At 45.4% G+C, this 17673-nt stretch overlaps 1 protein-coding gene across 4 annotated transcripts in view; it reads right to left on the bottom strand.

The window, feature by feature from the left end:
• SOAT1 (sterol O-acyltransferase 1) overlaps positions 1-17673 on the bottom strand; it is a 42702-nt gene that overhangs the window by 18304 nt on the left and 6725 nt on the right. Inside the window, exons 1-2 of one of the 4 annotated variants that reach the window (XM_040072543.2) lie at positions 8708-8799; positions 6123-6252 (exon numbers count right to left, since the gene is read on the bottom strand). In XM_040072543.2, the coding sequence (XP_039928477.1) occupies positions 6123-6246 (124 nt within the window). In that variant the 5' untranslated portion in view covers positions 6247-6252; positions 8708-8799. Of the gene's footprint in view, positions 1-6122; positions 6257-8383; positions 8601-8707; positions 8800-17673 lie in introns of those variants that run through there. The other 3 variants (XM_040072540.2, XM_040072542.2, XM_040072541.2) reach the window with 3 other exon arrangements.

The raw sequence follows: 17673 nt of genomic DNA on the forward strand, positions 1-17673 counted from the left end.
CAAAATGCAGGTTTGTTTTCAGAGCAGGAAGTGCTTCTGTGATGCTCAGGAGTCTCAGTCAACCTGTTTGAGCAACTGGTTTTAAGTAGTTTAGGTAGACCTGCTTCAGAGGTGACTCCAATTCCAGGACTGGAAAAGAGTACAACACAAGAAGCTTTATCTACAGTGCAGCTGTGCTCAGTTGTTAGCATTAATTCCCCTTCCCACTGATCAAGCAGGAATTTCAATTTTTGTCTGTCTGCAGGAATTTTGGGTTTTTCTATCTTCTATACAAGCTCTAGACTTAAGGACAGACCAGCAACACCTGCCTATTACTTAGGAGACTTATACTGTAACAACAAACAAGGAAACTGCTTAACACCATTGATTTTGGCTGCATCCAAGATCCATTTTTACAAAAATAGAACTCCTGGTTGCTAAGCATCTCACTTCCAAGACAAAAAAACCTCCAAAAAACTAACAACAAAACAAAAACCAAACTTAAACACCTCAGCATTTAAGCTCACTGTGCTGTTACATTTGCAGAACAACAGCAGTTTGGAAAACAATTTGAGAGGAATGTAAGATACCCTTGGCCCACTCAGCTCATCCACCTTGCTGGTCTCAAATAGATTCTCCCCCAACACATTAAGAAAAAAATAGATTTGTTCCACAAGCAGCAGAACTGTATTCCCTTCAGATGTTCTCAGTGGCTCTACTCCCTCACTGTACCACACAATTAATTGCATTCCTGCCCACTCCTTCTATTACCGCTATGGGAAGAACCACCTTGTGCTGACCTGCTAGAAAACAGAACAGAGCTGCTGTGCTCAAAGAACAACTAACCTTCCCCCTAAAAAAACTAAGAATTTGTGTCCCTTACCCAGCTGCCAATCTTTAAGATGATATCAAATTTGCTTGAAGCCACCCAACAACAGCCAAAGGGGAGAAGACACATGGGAATTAAGGAATTGCATTATCTCCTTTTTAAGATAAGCTAAAAATAAAATAACCAGTTTGTTGACCATATATTTCCTGTCAGATCTTGCCTTTGAAGCCTCAGTCATTTAAAACTCTCATTAAAAACGACCCAGGCACAGCCCACTTTGGAAATAAAGCTCCCTTTTAGACTACAAGGTCTTAAAATTGGGTGTAGCTTTACATATACCAATGTCCAGCTTTAATAGTTGTACAAGAAATGAGGATAGTCTCTGACCTGCTGATGCTGTAATTGCTCAATTGGAATTTAAAGTGTCCTCCTGTCACTTTAGTTGCCCTCATACTAGTGTGCATCCACAGAAAAGATTAGACACACAGCACCTTGTAATAGGTTTTAAAATCAAGATCTCCATGGCTTCAGTCTAAGCAACTCATGACAAGGTGAACTCACCTGTGAGCTTGTCTTTCTCAACACAAAATCTTCTGCAGAAGAAAACTCACCCCAAACCAACCCATTCTGCTGTATTGCATCACCCCATAAACCCAGCTGTGTCACAAGGCAGATACCAGAGAAAAAGCACATCATCTTTAATCACTCATCTTCCCTTGCGTAAGACACCACTTATGTTCTGTCAGGTCTCTTGAGAAGAGATTCATCACATGATTTGGAGTCTAAAAGGAAATGTGCACTGCTGAGAAGTCCAAATCTCCACTTTCCTTTGACCCTGCAAGTGAAGCCTGGATCCCTCTGTATTGCAACAGCAATATAGAAAAATGGATTCAAGGCTGCACTACACCAGGAGGCACCTCTTTGCATTTAAAAGAAGTTGAGATATGCTTAAGAATACAGAAAATATATGCAAAGTCATGAGAAAGTTGTCTTGAGGACTAGTATGAAATAGTGGCCAATTTCAAAGGAGGCTTAAAGTAGGGCTTGCTTTGGAAGAGCTTTGTTCACAGGGAGAAGTTTCTATTTCATGGCATTCGGCTCCCTTCCCATCAGCAAGGACATTAACAAGATCCTTAGAGGACCACTGGTCTTGGGCTCGATCCTTTTAGAATGTGACTCCTCTGTACAGACCAAATTCCAAGCAGGTTCTAAAGTCATAAGAAAAAAAATTGATGAATAATTTAATTGTAAGCTTTGTTTCCCTCTGAAAACCAAGCCCATAAAAAAAATCACCTGAAGATTGAGAAAGCTTCTTAATTGTTGAGAAGTTGAGCAACTAAAGTTTCACAAGATTGACAAAGTACCTGTTCTAAAGGATCTTGTTGTCCCCTTTTCAACTCACTCTTGCACATGTTACAGGTAAGTGACAGTTGAAATGGGTAGAGCAGAGAGAATCACTCATATGATGCTGGGGCTGCAGCTTGGGATCCAAAAAAACCCAGCTTTGTTATTTCTCGGTAAGACAACTTCCCATTCAAGAGGTTAAAGCAACACATGCAGAAGGACTTCAATCCTGTCAGTCACCTGGATTTAAAGGCTCCCTCTCCAAAATCACTGAAGATGTTACCAGAAGCAAAGCAATATTAAAGCCAACCTAGTGCAGGGCTACTGTAAAGAGGGGAGGGGTTCCATATTGCTGCAATACAACACACATTAATAATTTGATTCTAACTAGCCCTTATTCTTACTTACGGAAATTTGTTTGGCCACTCAGCAAGTAGAGGCAATTTATTACTAGACTCAGCTGATCTGTTTAAAGAATTCACAGGCCATAGGTCACTGCACTGCAGCTGGGCAAGTATTTAGCTTAAACAGTCAGTTCTGCAAGGACATGGAACCCAAACAGCCTCTTCACTAGCAGGAAGGAACACCAGCGTTCTCTACGTTATGCTACCATGTCCACAGCTCCTCACAAAAAACTGCTGAGCCCTCATCCAACCCACAGGTTCCAAAACATGACAGCCCCTAGAATTACCAGAACCCACCTGGACAAAACAGCTTTTTGATCTATCTCTCAGATACTCGACTCAAGCAGCTTAATCCTCAAGAAGCCTGTTGAAACACTGAACGCTCATTGCTGTAAGTCATACAGCAAAGGCTAAATCCCTCCAAATTGCTCCCTGCTGGAGAGCTCTCTCCTCCTCCATCTCTCCGTAGGCACACACAATTTGTGCATCACCATGAACTTTTGTGATTACCAGGGATGATCGATAGTAACCTCTCCCCTGGAAGATAACAGCCTCTTCCTAAGATCAGCAATACCTATCAGGCTTACTCACACCAGAGAGATACCACATGGCTTGTTTGCAGATCAGCCTCCAGAGACACTTCTAGTCCTTCCCTGATTTCTAGGCAAACAAGAACAGACTCCAAACCCACCATTTTACTGCTCTGAACAGATTATCTGAGCATTTTGGAGGCATTCATGTGCACACTTATGATCCATGTCCTCTCTAGCCTTTTGAGATCTGTCCACGCAGTTTCTGTTTTGCTCATTCCAGGTGACTGGTACAGTCAGATACCAATATCCCATTAGGCAGAACAGTTTGATGTTTCTCTATGCATCTCATACTAAAACCATATAAGACTAATCTAATTAAGGAAGCCTGGCTTTTGACAGGGGATTATTGCCACCTAGATCATCTGCTGACTCTAAGCCAGGACCAAATTAGTTGTTTAATTCAAGGAAGAGAAATTATGTATAAGAGTGAAGTTCAGCTACTCTGTCAAAGTGAAATTGCAGGCTGAATAATTACAAGATAGAAACAAATCAAGGCGTAGAAGAAATCTTCTGGCAATCTCCAAGTTATGAATACTTCCACACTTCTGTAAAATTGGGCATACCTGAGTAAAAACTATTTGATCTTAGAACCTAAACAATGAGACAGTCTTCAGAAGCATTGAAGAGTCAAGAAAATAACCCCCAACTGTGCAAATGGAAGAATCAGACCTACTGTAGCTCTAAAGCCAATACATTTATTAAAATTATTCCTCTAAGCAATTTCAGATCAGCCAGCAGATTTGAGTTTTAATGAAGAAAGGATTAAGGGCCCAAAAGTTTCTGTAGAAAGTTCACACACTCCTGGAAACAAATCAGACGGCCCTCTACACCTCAACTCTTACTGTGGAAAGCAGATTGAGTTTGCTATAATCAGAGAGGATAGGGTAGGTAACTATGTTAATGGTTTTGTTCTTCTACAGCAATAACTGCCACAAACATGCTACAATATTTACTTCCCTACATCCTTGGCCTGGCTAGAATCCCTTGACTACAACAAAGATACATTTTGTCTAAAGTTCTGCACAACACCCAGCATTAAGCTGTTACAATACAAAAAAGCTGTTGCCAGACTGCAGATCATTAGCCTTACACTGCCTTTGTGCATATCAGCACCAATGCCTTAGAAACAGCCATTCACGAGAGAATGGCCAGGACAAAAGAAAGAGAAAAAACATCTATGCCTGCTTCTTCTGAGAAATTCTCCCAGCTCAGCCATGAAAATCCTACCTACTTACACAGGCACCCTGGACTACACGAAGAGTCCACTGTCTGAACTCATGAACACTTCAGCTTCATAAATCTCCGACCTTTGGGTCAGGGAGCTGCTGATTTAACTCCCCTGTACAGAGGAATTCCTGACCAGAGGGATGCATCTTTCTCCTATGCCTCAAGGCATCAGATTCATGCCTCCTACATCCCTGTGTTATTCCTGTTGTACCAACACTGAGCTGAGCAAAGCAACACTTTGTGACACCTCCGCTCAACTGGCAGCAGCCTTGCCAGATAAGCTGCACTCTGACTAACCAGGATTCCTCCCTGCTGTCCTTCACTGCAGTCTGTATGGGATTAAAACCACACTGCACTGTTCCAAGCCAACCCACCAGGCACATGGACACTTCCACGAGATCTACCCCAAGATGTTTGTTTGCTACACACTCACAGTACCTCAGCTGCAAATCTCAGAAGTGTTGAAATTAACGGCCTGTAAAGACAGACACCCACCCATCAAGTCCTAATTATCACTCCTCGGTTTATTGCTTACCCTTCATTGATTACAGTTAAGGGGTTTCCACACACGAAATGGTTAAAGTGGTAGAACTCTACCCCCAAGCCCAGCATCACTGGATTCCAGTAGACACCAACTCCCTGCAATTTTCTAATACAGTCCCATTTGATCCAATTAAAATTACTGTGCCGCCAACATCTTAAAATCCCAGTTCTCCAAGCAGTTTGTGGGATGGTTTTCTCTCCACTGCATTTTATTTTCAATAAGAAATCTGTCTTGTCCTAAACTTAATTTGCTCCAACTTCCATTTCAGTTGAAAGAAGTACTACTGAAATAGTAATGATATCCAGAAGCATATCAGTGAGAATTACCTCCTTGTGTCACTGGCCACCAGGGTTTTGGATTTTGTACTCACATTATGATGAGCTACTTTGGCTTTTTGCTTAATCTATCTCACAAATAGAAAGGAAACAAGCTGCAGTTTCATCTCTAGCCTCCTTATCACCAGGCTGGAGCTGGTACAGCATAAACCAGGAATTACAGAGCGTCACAGAGTCCACAGGCAAAAGCACTCATAGTGCCACACAGCTGTCCCTGCAACCCAAGAGACAGGGCATGGCAGCAGTGATCCTGCCACAAAACCAACATAACTTTTGAGGTGACCACAAAACAAATGAACATGGACACAACTGTTTATTGTTCAGTTTTCTGGTGGCCAGGATCGAGTCTGGATAAAAGGGAGCTGCCCTGACATGAACAAATCCCAGAGCAGTGGGGACTCATTCTCTACCTCCACCTGTCTGTCAGGTGGACACACCACCTTAGCTTGGTGTGTTAAAGACCATTTCCTTCCATCTCGAGAAATCACATACTTAAGGTTGTGAAGGAAGAGAGTTGAAATCCCAGAAAAAGCATTTACCAGGATTACTCAAAAGTGTTGCCGGGAGGCATTTGCACCGTTTAGAGCATTAATGAAGCTCTTCCTCCCGTGACAATTAATCACTGCTTTAGATCCCTGCAAGCACTGCAGTGCACAGCTCCTGAGAGAAAGCTCTGCAGGACAGCACCCCAAACAACCCACACCTGCTGAAGGGGTGCAGCTGGGACACAGGGAGCTCCACCTTCAGCCCGCCCAGAGACAGAAAAACAGAAATGAAGGAGCAAGGAAGCAGAGCCATGAGTAGAAAGGGCACTTAAAGGAGATCACATGCCAGAGATGCAACCAGTGCTGAGCCACTGAGTCTCACCATTGCTCGAGTTTTGAAAGGACCTCTCGCTCTCAGGTCTCCTCTCTGTTTCTCCGTTCTCAGGGGTCTTGCAGGTTGCACTGGAGCCAGATTGGCGTTTCCTTACACAGTCATCACCTGCCATGGTTACCTAGCTAGACCAGAAAAGGAGAGAAATAATTAATGACAAAAATCTCATTTACCGTTCAATAATATATTTACATAGCCTTTTTTACACTGAAGTCAGACTTTCTTCCCCTCATTATGAATTCAGAGCAAGGATAGAGGAAATTCAGCACACACTTGAATTAGTCATTTACTGTTGATCACACTTCCTTTTCCTTACTACAAGCACTGTGGGAAGCACTAAAAGTTACAGGAACAAAGTAACCAAGTAAGTTCCCCTACCACAACCAAAACATCTCCCCACACCACCCTCTTTTCCCTACAGACTTTCTAACTACTTAAAATAACTTAAGCTTTTGCAAAACCTTTAAAATCACAAAAAGCCCTTGCAATTCTTTCTGACGGCCAGGTGGACACCAAGACTTGTCTCCCGTGAGATGTGGCAGGTTTGGTTTGTGGAATCACCAGCAATATCTGACCTGAGCCAAGCCCCTTCCTTGTAAAGTTCTCAGCTGTTGCTGCAGCAGCAGCTTCCTCAATGGATCCTTGCGTTCTGCTCGGCCAGACAACGGTTGTGTTGCAAACCAGGGGAAAACAGGAAGAGAATCAGGTTTGAACTACACCAGTGCCAATGACAAAGGTCACTGCTGGGGACCGAGCTGCCAGCAGGGAACACCTGCTGCACCACATGCAGGACGAAAACTAAATTCTCAGCTAATGAGATGTGGACAAGGAGACTCTAATTTGGTCACAAAGTGCTATCCCAGAACACTCTCCACAAAACTCAACTCAACAGTCTCTCGGAGATGTAGCTACCACCAGGGACAACTTGCAGATTTTTTCCAGAAAACCTCACAGGTTATATATAACCACATTTTCAAGCTCGATATATTTTTTCATCTTGGCACAAACGCTGCAGCAGATGTGTTTAGCAGCTAGTGAACAGCATACGTGCACCAGCACAGATGAGCTGTTACAGATGGGCCAGGAAAACTCAGGAACTGGCAAAAAAACTAATTAAGGATGGATTTCCTCAGAATAAGGAGGCTGGCCCATCTGCAAAAGGGAAATAAAACTACGACCAGAAGTTTTCCGAACTCAGCTTCCTGTGTTTGTCCCTTTAGTAGGAGAGTCCCCTGTTCTCCTTTCAGGCTACACAGCATGCAGGGGAGAAACACCAGCCACCACCAAACAACAAATCAATAACTGGGCGAGTTTTCCAGGTCAAACAGAGGACCAGGAGTTTAATTTTTGTCTCAGGACACTTTTCACCTCCTTTGAGAGGTTAGGAAAAGGTTACTACTTCCTCACGGGTACAGAGTGATTACAGTATCTTACTGAAAGGTTAACAGAAAGGAGTTAAAAATAACCAGTCATGAAGTGGGAGGAAAGGAAAAGTCATGTGTGGCATGAAGAAAAAATTAAATTATTTAAAGAGTTAATAATTCCAATAGGCTAAGTTATCACAGAACAGCCTTTTTCACAGAGAAACACGAAGTCTGCGAGAGGAAATTTAAGAAAACAAACATTTTCCTAGTCTAGCTCCCATTGGAACAGAGGCGCAGCACTACAGTACCTAAGCAACTACCAGCACATCAGAGCCTAAAGAGGGCATCAGCCCCTCCCTCCCATCTCTGCTAGGACCGAAACATTCGTGACACGATGCCAGGATAACTCCAAGACGTTCGCCTCACAAGAGGAAATCGCTCCTCACAATTAGTAAACAGTCACTCCTTTCACCCCAGTCTGAGGACATCCACAACTGCTGCAAACCCATTCGCAGATTTCCGAGCAGAAACTCCCTCATTTCACTGGTACCGGATTTACGGTACTCCTAAAGGGCTCAGAGACCTTGAGCTTCCTCGTCTTCCCTTTCGACAAACCGGTAATTAATTAGAAGACGCCTTGGGACAAAAGCAGCACTTTACAAGAAGTTCATCTTTGCATTTCAAAAGGCTCGGTGAGGAACAGGTAAGAATATTGGAACGGTTTAGGCTGGAAGGGACCTTAAAGATCACCTCATTCCAATCCCCTGCCTCCAAAACTAATCACACTGGATAACAACCTTATCCCAAAGACTTTCAGCTCTCTAAAGTTTTCCTTGGGCTCTTGGCCCTCGGGCATGGCACCAGCTCACAGACCCGGACCCTCGGTACCTGCAGAGCGAACCAGACAGGGACCAAAATAAAGTTAAGGTCACTCCAGACCAAAGCTAAGGTCATTCCACAGCTCATCCGCAACGCGCACAGCCCTCTGCAGGAAAAGGTTTTTTATCCGAAGCCCGAGGATATCGCTGGGAGCTGCCCAAAGCGCTGCCGAGGCTCCGAGCCAGCCCCTGCCCCGCTACCTCCCCGCACGCCCCCGCCGAGCCCCAGCCCCGAGCGGCTGCGGGAGCCGCTTTCCGCGGGGGCGGGGCGGAGAGGACGCGCTCCCGTGGCCGGTGCCGCGGTCGGGGCGGCCGCCGGCCCGCGGAGCGTCACCTGAGGGGCGGCCGGGCCGGCGCCGCTGCCTCCTCCGCGCTCCGCTCTTCCCGGCTCCCGCCCGCTCCTCCCGCCGCGGCCTCTTCCCGGGGCTCGCGCGCGTCACGGCGCAGGGGCGGGGCTCGCGGCGGCGCCGCCCATTGGCCGAGGAGGCGGCTCCGCGGGGGCGGGAGGCGCGCGCCGGGGAGGAGGGGGGGGGGGGGGCGCGTCCCACGTGCGCCTCACGTGCCGACCCCCCCAGCCCCCCCCCCCCCCTCCCCTCAGTTTCCCGCCTTTCCCCCCCTCAGGTATCGCCGCCTTCTCCCGGCGCTCCTGAGGCGGGAAGTCAAGTGAGGGAAGAGAGGCGCCAAAAATGTGGTGACCCTCCAGCAAGGGTGAGGGAACACCCAAGGCCGGTAAATGCTCCGAAGTCGAGAGCAATCACAGTTTTATCAGTAAGCTACACACTTAGCATGGAAGTTGGCATGCTGGTCCCTGACCTACTATAAGAACAGTGAGTTCTGGATAAAGCAGTAGGCAGTGGGCTTTGGATAAAGGGGTAGGGAAAAAGGGGAGAGAGAGAGAGAAAGAGATTAATTAAAGAGAGGGAGAGAAACAGAGAAACCGAGAAAGAAAGAGAGGAAAGAAGAAAGAAAAAGAGATCACTGTTCTGGTTCCAGTGTCAATCCAGCTGAGGGAATATCAGTCCTGGCTCCAGGGTGTCGATCCCAGCTCTGGCCACCCAGCCCAAGGTCCAGGTGGGCTCAGTCACCCCCACGGGCAAGGCCTGTCCTCACCCTGAGCGCCCCCCCTCCACTTCCCACATACCAGGCACAAGGAACACTTATTTAAAGGAACTGGGAGAACACCAAAGTCAAGGCCAGGAGGGCCCAAGTGGAGTTATCTGTCTTCGTCCTTCAGTGGGAACACATGGGTTGCTCAACAAGTGCTTCCCCCAGCACCCAGGCTCAGCACAAATGCGTGTCCTACCCCCTGAGGTTCTTCCAAATGGTAGCTGGGGTAGGTATTTTTATGGGGAAGTAAAAATGGAGTGTTCCCCAATTTGAGCTGTCCCCCAAGAAGGGTTTTGTGTGTCCCTCACAAATGTTACCCTGGGGAGTGGGAGCTCAGCTCACCAGTTTGGGGGAACTGAGAATGGGCCTGGCTGGAGAGCTCTCCTTTTAGTCCCAGCTGTGCTCCACAGGGACAAAAACTGGGATAAAGGCTGCTCCAGAGGGCCAAAAATGGGACAAAGGCTGGGGTTTGTACCTTGCTTTCTCTCTCTCCGCAGACACACACAGGCTCATGAGAGGGTGAGTCACAGAACACGTCACCAGCAAACAAACTCTAGTAACCTCCTGTGAGCTGCATTTCACACTGCACACGGGAAAGTTTCCCCAAAGCTAGGAGAATTTATCCACTAATCTCTTACTGGCAAGTACACATCTCTCCTCACAACATCAGGGATGTGCTGTGCACGGTATGTCCCCAGGTGCACCTTGAAAAGTCACCCCAAAACAAGGTACAAAGTTACAATGGGCTAATAAAACATTTCTGTCACTTTTCACCTATCAGACCTGTTACTAAAATTTATTTTGACCAACACACACCCCAGACACACATTTAAATTGTAGCTGCTGAAAGGTTCAGTAGTTGTTTTAAATATCTTTGGGGACTCTTGAGCAGAGCCACTGAGTGAAAAAGCCTGAAACTGATTTATGTTGTGATGTGTGTTCATGCTATTATCCCATCACTCATCGTTCATGCTGCTTAATAAGAAAACTTGTAAGAATGAAAAGAAAAAACTAAAAGCCTTATCATTGCTGAAATGCAGTGGGTGAGAGCAGCAGGAATTTCCACATAAACTTGTTCCTGTTCTTAAGAAGTCAACTTTAACACAGTGCTGCTCAGAGATACTTTCAGGTCAGCCTATATACGATCTGTGGTGCCCTCATGCCAAAAAGGCTGTGCCAGCTATTTACAATGAAGCTGTGGGGCCAGCATTGGCTGGGCGAGCAACCCGACAAAATACTCAATGCACAATGTACAAAAATATCCTAAGGTTCAACAAATTCTTGTTGAAACTGTTTCATCCAATTAGTAAAAGCCTGACTCTGGGTGGTAGGAAGAACGAGAATCCTTTAATAGAAAGAAAAGTGCAGCTAACCTTCAGAATAAGTTTACTTTGCCTATTTTGCCCTAAAGAGGCTGTATGGAGGTAGGTGCCACCAGATTTTATTGGCAGCTCTTGACAAATCTCTCAGGCCAAAGCAGTGCAGTGTGAAAAGCACTGAGCTCCCTCCCAGGTCTCTGGGTTTTATTCTGGTTTCTGGGTTTTCCCCTGGTCCCTGGGTTTTTCCCTGGCAGAGCTTTTCCACAGCTTTCCTTCCCTTCTCTTTCGAGGCTGTTTACCTGCAGCTCACCGAAAAAAAACGTGGCTGCTCTGTTACTTTCCTTCCCATTATTTAGAAGCAACTGGGAGAAGGCACTGCCACCTCTGCTTCCTGCCACTCACTCCCATCGTCTGCTATTGTCTTTCCTACTCTAATATGCTGCATTGTTTCATCAGCGGCATCATTTAACCCCCCTTGTCACCAGGGTGCTTGTAATCCTGATTTTCTGGAGTGTTGTACATTAATCCTCCAGTTGCATTGCTCAACGATTGCCCAACCACAGCTGTTCCTGAGCACTCCTGCCTGAATCACCGCGTGGTCGTTCCCATTGTTGACGTGGGAACCTTGGCCCTCTTCCCCCAATTTCCTGCCTCAGCCTCACTGGTTTTCACCTTCCCAGCACCAGCAGCAACTTGACTTTAGCAGCACTGCTTGTTTCCCTCCTTTCTCTTTCCTTCTTTCTTTCTTTGGACAATGCTCTCAGGCACAAGGTGTGATTTTTGGGGGTCTCTCGTGCAGGGCCAGGAGTTGGACTTGATGATGATGATGCTTGAGGGTCCCTTCTAACTCAGGACATTCTGTTTCCTTCTTTCCTTCTCTTTATTTCTGTCCTGGGTCCTGCTCCCTCCTGTCATTTTTGGCACTGCTGTAAAACAGATGTGATTAATGTTGCCTACTTTTAATTCTGTGTAACTCTAATTTATTTTCTGTTTTAAGAGTTTTGGTATCAGTCAGCCTAGGGATGAGCAGCTGTGGCTCTTTCCGATGCCCACATTTATGGACCAGGATGATTAATTCCTTTAAAACTTCTATCTTAGCTTTAAACTCAGTCACTTGAGAGCCTCAATGGCTTTCACGTATGTCAGCAGATCCTACAATTAACTGTTAAAAAATGTGGTTTAGAATTTCCTAATGTGCAGGCACAAAGGGAACATCCTGATGGATAAATGAAGGAGCTCCCCCAAGTGGTGAAAAGTATTGTTACCTGTTCCACTTAAATGCTTTCCTTTTAAAAACGTTAAGAAGAGGGACAGCCACGTCAGATTTAGAATGTAAAGCCAATTATAAATGTAGCATTGAATGAGCTTCCATTTTTACAAAACCAGAAATAATGGTGTGCATGTAAGACTGAGGCCAGAACTCAGTCAGGCAAGTGCTACAGTCAAAAAGGAAATAATTTAAGAAGCTGCGGAGGACTTAAGCCTGATCTGATAATGCATGACTGAATTTTGGCAGGAAAGCCAAAAACTAGCTCCAGCAGATATCACATTGTTGAGGATGCCTGAAGTGTTTATAAATCATAAAGTTTGCTTTTTAAAAACTCTGGCTCAAGCTTTCACAGTTTCTGCTATCATCATGTCAAGATTTTGTACATAAATACCCTTGCTCCTTTTTACTCTGTGTGAGGCAGAGTTTTCAAAATATTTGTTGTGAGAGATTCAGATCAGCAAACTCGGGAGAAAAGGCAGAAGCAGCCGCAGTTACAATCACCTTCCAAGCCATGAAGCTCCTGGTTTTGCTAGCAGATGAGTTAGGAAGAAATGCCCTCATCCCTCTCGGCAGAGGGCAGTGGTAACCTTACTCAGAATCACATTGCTTTTTGCTACTGAACTGAAATTATCCTCGGGAAGGAAAAAAAAAAAAAAAAAGTGAAGCCCTACTGCAAACCAGTGAGTTCCTGGTTTCCTCTCCGAGCTCAGAAATTCAAGTGATGAACTTGCCGTGACCAAGCAGGAGGTGCAACAGCCAATTTAATTGCTGAAAGGGAAACCTACATTATTTTTTTGAGGAGTAATTAGTTTTGCCTTTCCCTACCATTTTAGGTAATAGAATGAATCTTGCCAGCTGGGATGGTGTAATAGTTGGGGTTTTATTTGTTTAAGTTGAGGAGGTTATTTCTTAAGTATGTTTAAAAAGGAGGAGATCCTTCTAGTCTGGCTAAACATCAAACCATGAGAGGTATTGACTCTGTATAAATACTGTCTCACCCTACTAAGCTGAACTGTGTTTTCTGAAGCTGTTCTTTACCCTCTCTGACACACCAGCTTTCTCTTTCTGTTTGGCTCAGAAACAACTTCACCTGGCTCCCAACCATATATATATATATATAATATCATTGTTCTCCTTGTGACACCAGCTCAAACCAGCCTCAGATTTATTCTGCAGCATACTCTGCTGCTTATTAAAAATGCATGAAAATATTGAACTGCCTCAATGAGAGGGTCTCTGAAGTTGTTTCAGCAGGAGTACACGGAATTAAATGTGCAGTCAGCCCTGGAAGGGTGACTGCAGAGAGATGCATTCCAGAACGAACAGATCTAGTTACCAGTATTAACACTCCTGCATATAATATTTCTAAATATTTTTGTGGGAACAGAGCACTGAACTTGGCCAGCATCTCCTTCCCACTCCTACAGTAGCAACTGTACGTGTTCCTTGTGACTCCACAGACTGCCAGCTGTGTTACACACCTGGGACCCTTCCTTGGGAAGGTCAGACACAGGAGGTGGAAGGGCAGATATTTTATGCCTAATTTAAAGATGGCTTATTACTCTTGTGCTAATCTCTGCCCCTCCACTTTTTGTAAGTATGTGCATCCTTTCTCTTTTTCCTAAATAAATACAAACCAGTTTGCTAGTGGTCTCCCCACAGCTGCTGAGGTGGAGAAAAGATTGTATGCCAGTATTTTGTATCAATTCCTTGTCTTCCCTTTATTGACTACAGTACAAATGTGCTGGCTGCTGATGGACGTGAAGAGAATCAGTGCTTATGGAATGACAGATCCAGGATGATTCCCAAGACAGCTGTTTGCAGGTAATCATGTAGTTCTACCTGTTCTGTTCTTTGAGGAGTGCAGGCTCTGGGGACTAATAACTTTCTGTTTGCAGTAATCAAGTGGGAAAGATGTGAGACAAAAACCACTGAGGTGCTATGGTGAGACCGGATCAGCCTCTTTGGGGGATAATGTGATCCTTGGGGTTGTCAAGGAGAGACCTTGCAGAGAAATGTCACATAGAGAATGTCACATGGGGAACACCATGGAAAAGTCCAAGAGCACTGAAATGGCAGCTAGAATCCTAATGCCAAAAGTGATTGATGAAAGACCCCAAAAAGTATGAGGACAGGGGGAAAAAAATAACCCCCTCAAAACCAGGATATATTTTTCAGAGGAGAACAAATATCTCCATTAAGCCACAAAACACTGACTCTGCTGTAAACTAAGAAAGAAAACAGGTTTTTACTCTCATTGTCAGACATTTCCTCTTTTCCACCTTGTTTTAATCTCTGCAAAAAATAGATGACATGTACCAAAAGTCGTCCCAAGCAGGAGGCATTTCTAAATCTGCCCAACCAGCTCTTTGGCTGTCTCCATGGCAATGAGGCAGCGCATCCTGCTGCTCTCCCTTCTGTGAGCGCCTTTCCGAAGTTTGACACGGACTGACAACGCCGTGCCTTTGTCGCTCCCCTGCCAAGACCTCCCTCTTCTCTGCTCGAGGCCAGCCCCATCTGTTCCACCCTGCTTCTCCCTGATTTTAGAAACACCTGGCTGAAAGGGGAGTCCACCCATTGGTTATCTGCTGCAATGGTTCAGGCCAAGGAGGGACTGCTGCTGGGTGTACAAGTGGAGGGACTGGAGAGGGCAGTGCTTTCCTGTTTGGGAAGAAGTTTTGGACGATGGTAATGGAGAACACTGCAGGGTTCCAGGAGCACAAACAAAGCAGAAGGAAGGAAAATCCAGAATTCTGTCTAGTCTCCCAAAAGAATCGCACTGAAACTTGGCACCACTGGCCATAGCAACAAATAGAGCAGTAAAGAATGTACAGACTTGGTACAATGCAGTGCTTATTGAAGGAGATGACAAGCGTGAAGGAACACTTCCAAACCTCTGAATTCAGATAGATCTGTGTCACAGCTGAGTCTCTGGCAGCTCTTGACAGCATTTCGCTGAAAGTGGAGAAAATAGGAGTTACAAAGCTGAAAGAGGCATTTTTGCTATCAGCTGAGCACTGGCAGAAGTGGGAGGTTCTAATGGAACTACACCGGGAGGTGAAGCAATCTGCAGGGTTTGCTGCAGTTGATCTGCCTTGGGCTGAGTTGATGTGGTTACAAAAACATCTTTGTGCTCAGCACTATTCCGTTGTTGGCCTAGTGCCTTGAGGCTTACATGCTTTGGAAATATGGATGAGGAGATGAAAACTTGAGCTTGTTTAAAGGATTTAAATCTGAAGATGGCAGGCCCAGGAGAGGGATTCTGAGTTCAGGCATGTAGGTCATGCAAGAGAGGTCTTGTCTTCACCAGCAAGTTAATGTGAAATATAGTAAAAGTGTTCCTGTTAGTTCAACCCTTGCCCACACAAAAAAACCCCTCATTGCAAAAAGTGGCTGGAGAAACATAAATTGACAAAGCAACCAGAGAACAAAGTAAACCTTGAGTGAATTCACTTCATCCTTTACCACTGCTCTTTCTCTACAGTGGGGACCCACACTAAGAACCACCAGCAAAACATCCAGCCGTGCTCATTCACAGTTTTTCCACTTGTGCTTTCCTAGGTGGCCGCTACCTCTCCTTTCTATTTGTGAGCTTATTCCCCCAGGTGCAAAAGGCTCCCAGTGCCAATCCCATCTTCAGCGCAGAATTCTTTGGTTTATTATTCTGCAACTGTGTCTAGCAAGACCTCAGCTTCCTGTTGCCTGCTGATCAGACACCAAGTTATGGAAGAATCTCTGGCATGATGCTACTGTAGTCTATGATTTTCAGAGGAAGGATCCAGGCTGAAAGCTTTCTGGTGACATTCCAAGTAAGTTGTCATGAGAAGAGAATCCAACACCCAAGACCTCAGCGCTTAGGGGAAAATCAGAGGGTTTCATCTACTCAGAAGAAAAGAGTAGAACTATAAATGCTAACTCAGTAACTCCCCAGGAATGAGCATGTGCCATGCTGAGACCGAATGCATCATTAGCAATTCCCTGGGGCCGGATGCCTATTTCAGACTGCACAGTATAACAGCTCCAGGGAATGTACAACCAGAGGATGCTGACTATTTCACAGTTTCTGCTTCACCGTGAGGCAGAAAATAGAAGTGCTCGGGAGCTCTTTCCCAGGAACACAGAAGTAATGTTTTCCAAAGCCATCAAAAGCAGAGGAAGATAGGTGTGTTCTCTGCAACCTGGGAGAAAGGCAAACAGAATAATCTGCTGCTACGGCTGCTAAGAGAGGCTCTTGGCTGATCAGCAAGCTGTGTGGACTGAAGCTATGGAACTGGTCCCTTACAGAAAAGATTTTGGGGAGGCATGTGACGTTGGCTTAGGTAGATGGATATCTCAGAAGCACGTAGGGTTCACAGTGGATTCACACCACACCAGTGCCTCCCCTCGCAGCACAGATTAAAATGCTCCTAGCAGTCACACTTTATCACAGGCAACCCATGGGAAAAACGTCCAGGACAGATGACTCAAGGTAATTTGGTAGTGTGACTGCATCCTCAGAAAGAGCAGACAAAAAGGGAAAGGCAGACAGCCAGGCGGTCTCTAGCACGCCGAGGTCAAATTCCCCTTTCTGTCGCTCTCGGCTATGGGAAAGTTGAGGACGGCAGAGAGGTACCAGACACACTCCCGTGTCTGCTGGCAGAGAAGGGTGAGGCCCCAGGCAGACTGAAACACACTCTCCTGTGAGCAAAACCATGCAATCTCTGCCATCAGAAAGATGATGCCCGGGTTTCAGGGATGCTCCTGAATGTCTCAACTTCTCCGCATAATTCGGATTGCACAGTAAATGCCTCGACTGCATGGGATGTGCTGTTGGCTCTGGAGAGGCATTATTTCAGGTTGGCTGCAGCTGGGAGTACGTAGCATGACTTCAGGCCTCATTAGATGTACACTTGACAAGTTTTCTGCTCTAACATAAAGGGAAGAAAGGTTTTCTTAGGAAAACAAGGCTTATACAGTTGTCCTATGTGCATGAGGAAGGGCGTCTGTCTCTCTGCCCCAGCTGTCTTTTTTTCTTCCAGTAACTTTTGAACTTCTTGGCCAGTTTTATGCAAATTGGATAGAGAGACAAAGGTTCAAGAAATATTCTGTTCCAATAGCTTTTGTAAAAAATTCAGCCTAGTTAGAGGACAGAGTCTTAATTAATGCCCTGAATGGAGGAAACTTTTTCTGGAATAAGATTTTAAGTTGGCAGCGATTGCTAGTCCAGTCTCCTGCTGAAAGCACAGCCAGCTTCAAAGTCAGATGAGGCTGCTCAAGACCTCATTTTGAAAACCTCTGAGGTGTCAGGAATCTACTCTGGACCTCAGCTTCACAAAACAAATATACTGAGTGCAACACCTTTGGCTCTGCTGATCAGAGAATTGATTTCCCCCTCTTTTAAAGGACATATAGAAGTGGCAGCCCGTGGCAAAGCCTGTGACAATCCCCACACCAGGCGGCCCATAAGGCTCTGCTTATGTTAAATCTATTTAACCAGCAGCTAGTTACTTTATTTTGGCATTCTGTGGTAGTTAATGATTCCAAGTACAAAGGTCAGACTCAGAGACACAAGGCTTTGTGTATCCCATTGTTTGATTTACCAGAAGCTACAAGGGAAGGAGTGCT

This window comes from Hirundo rustica, chromosome 9, assembly GCF_015227805.2.
Source record: "Hirundo rustica isolate bHirRus1 chromosome 9, bHirRus1.pri.v3, whole genome shotgun sequence".
In the NCBI taxonomy this organism is placed as follows: Eukaryota; Metazoa; Chordata; class Aves; order Passeriformes; family Hirundinidae; genus Hirundo; species Hirundo rustica.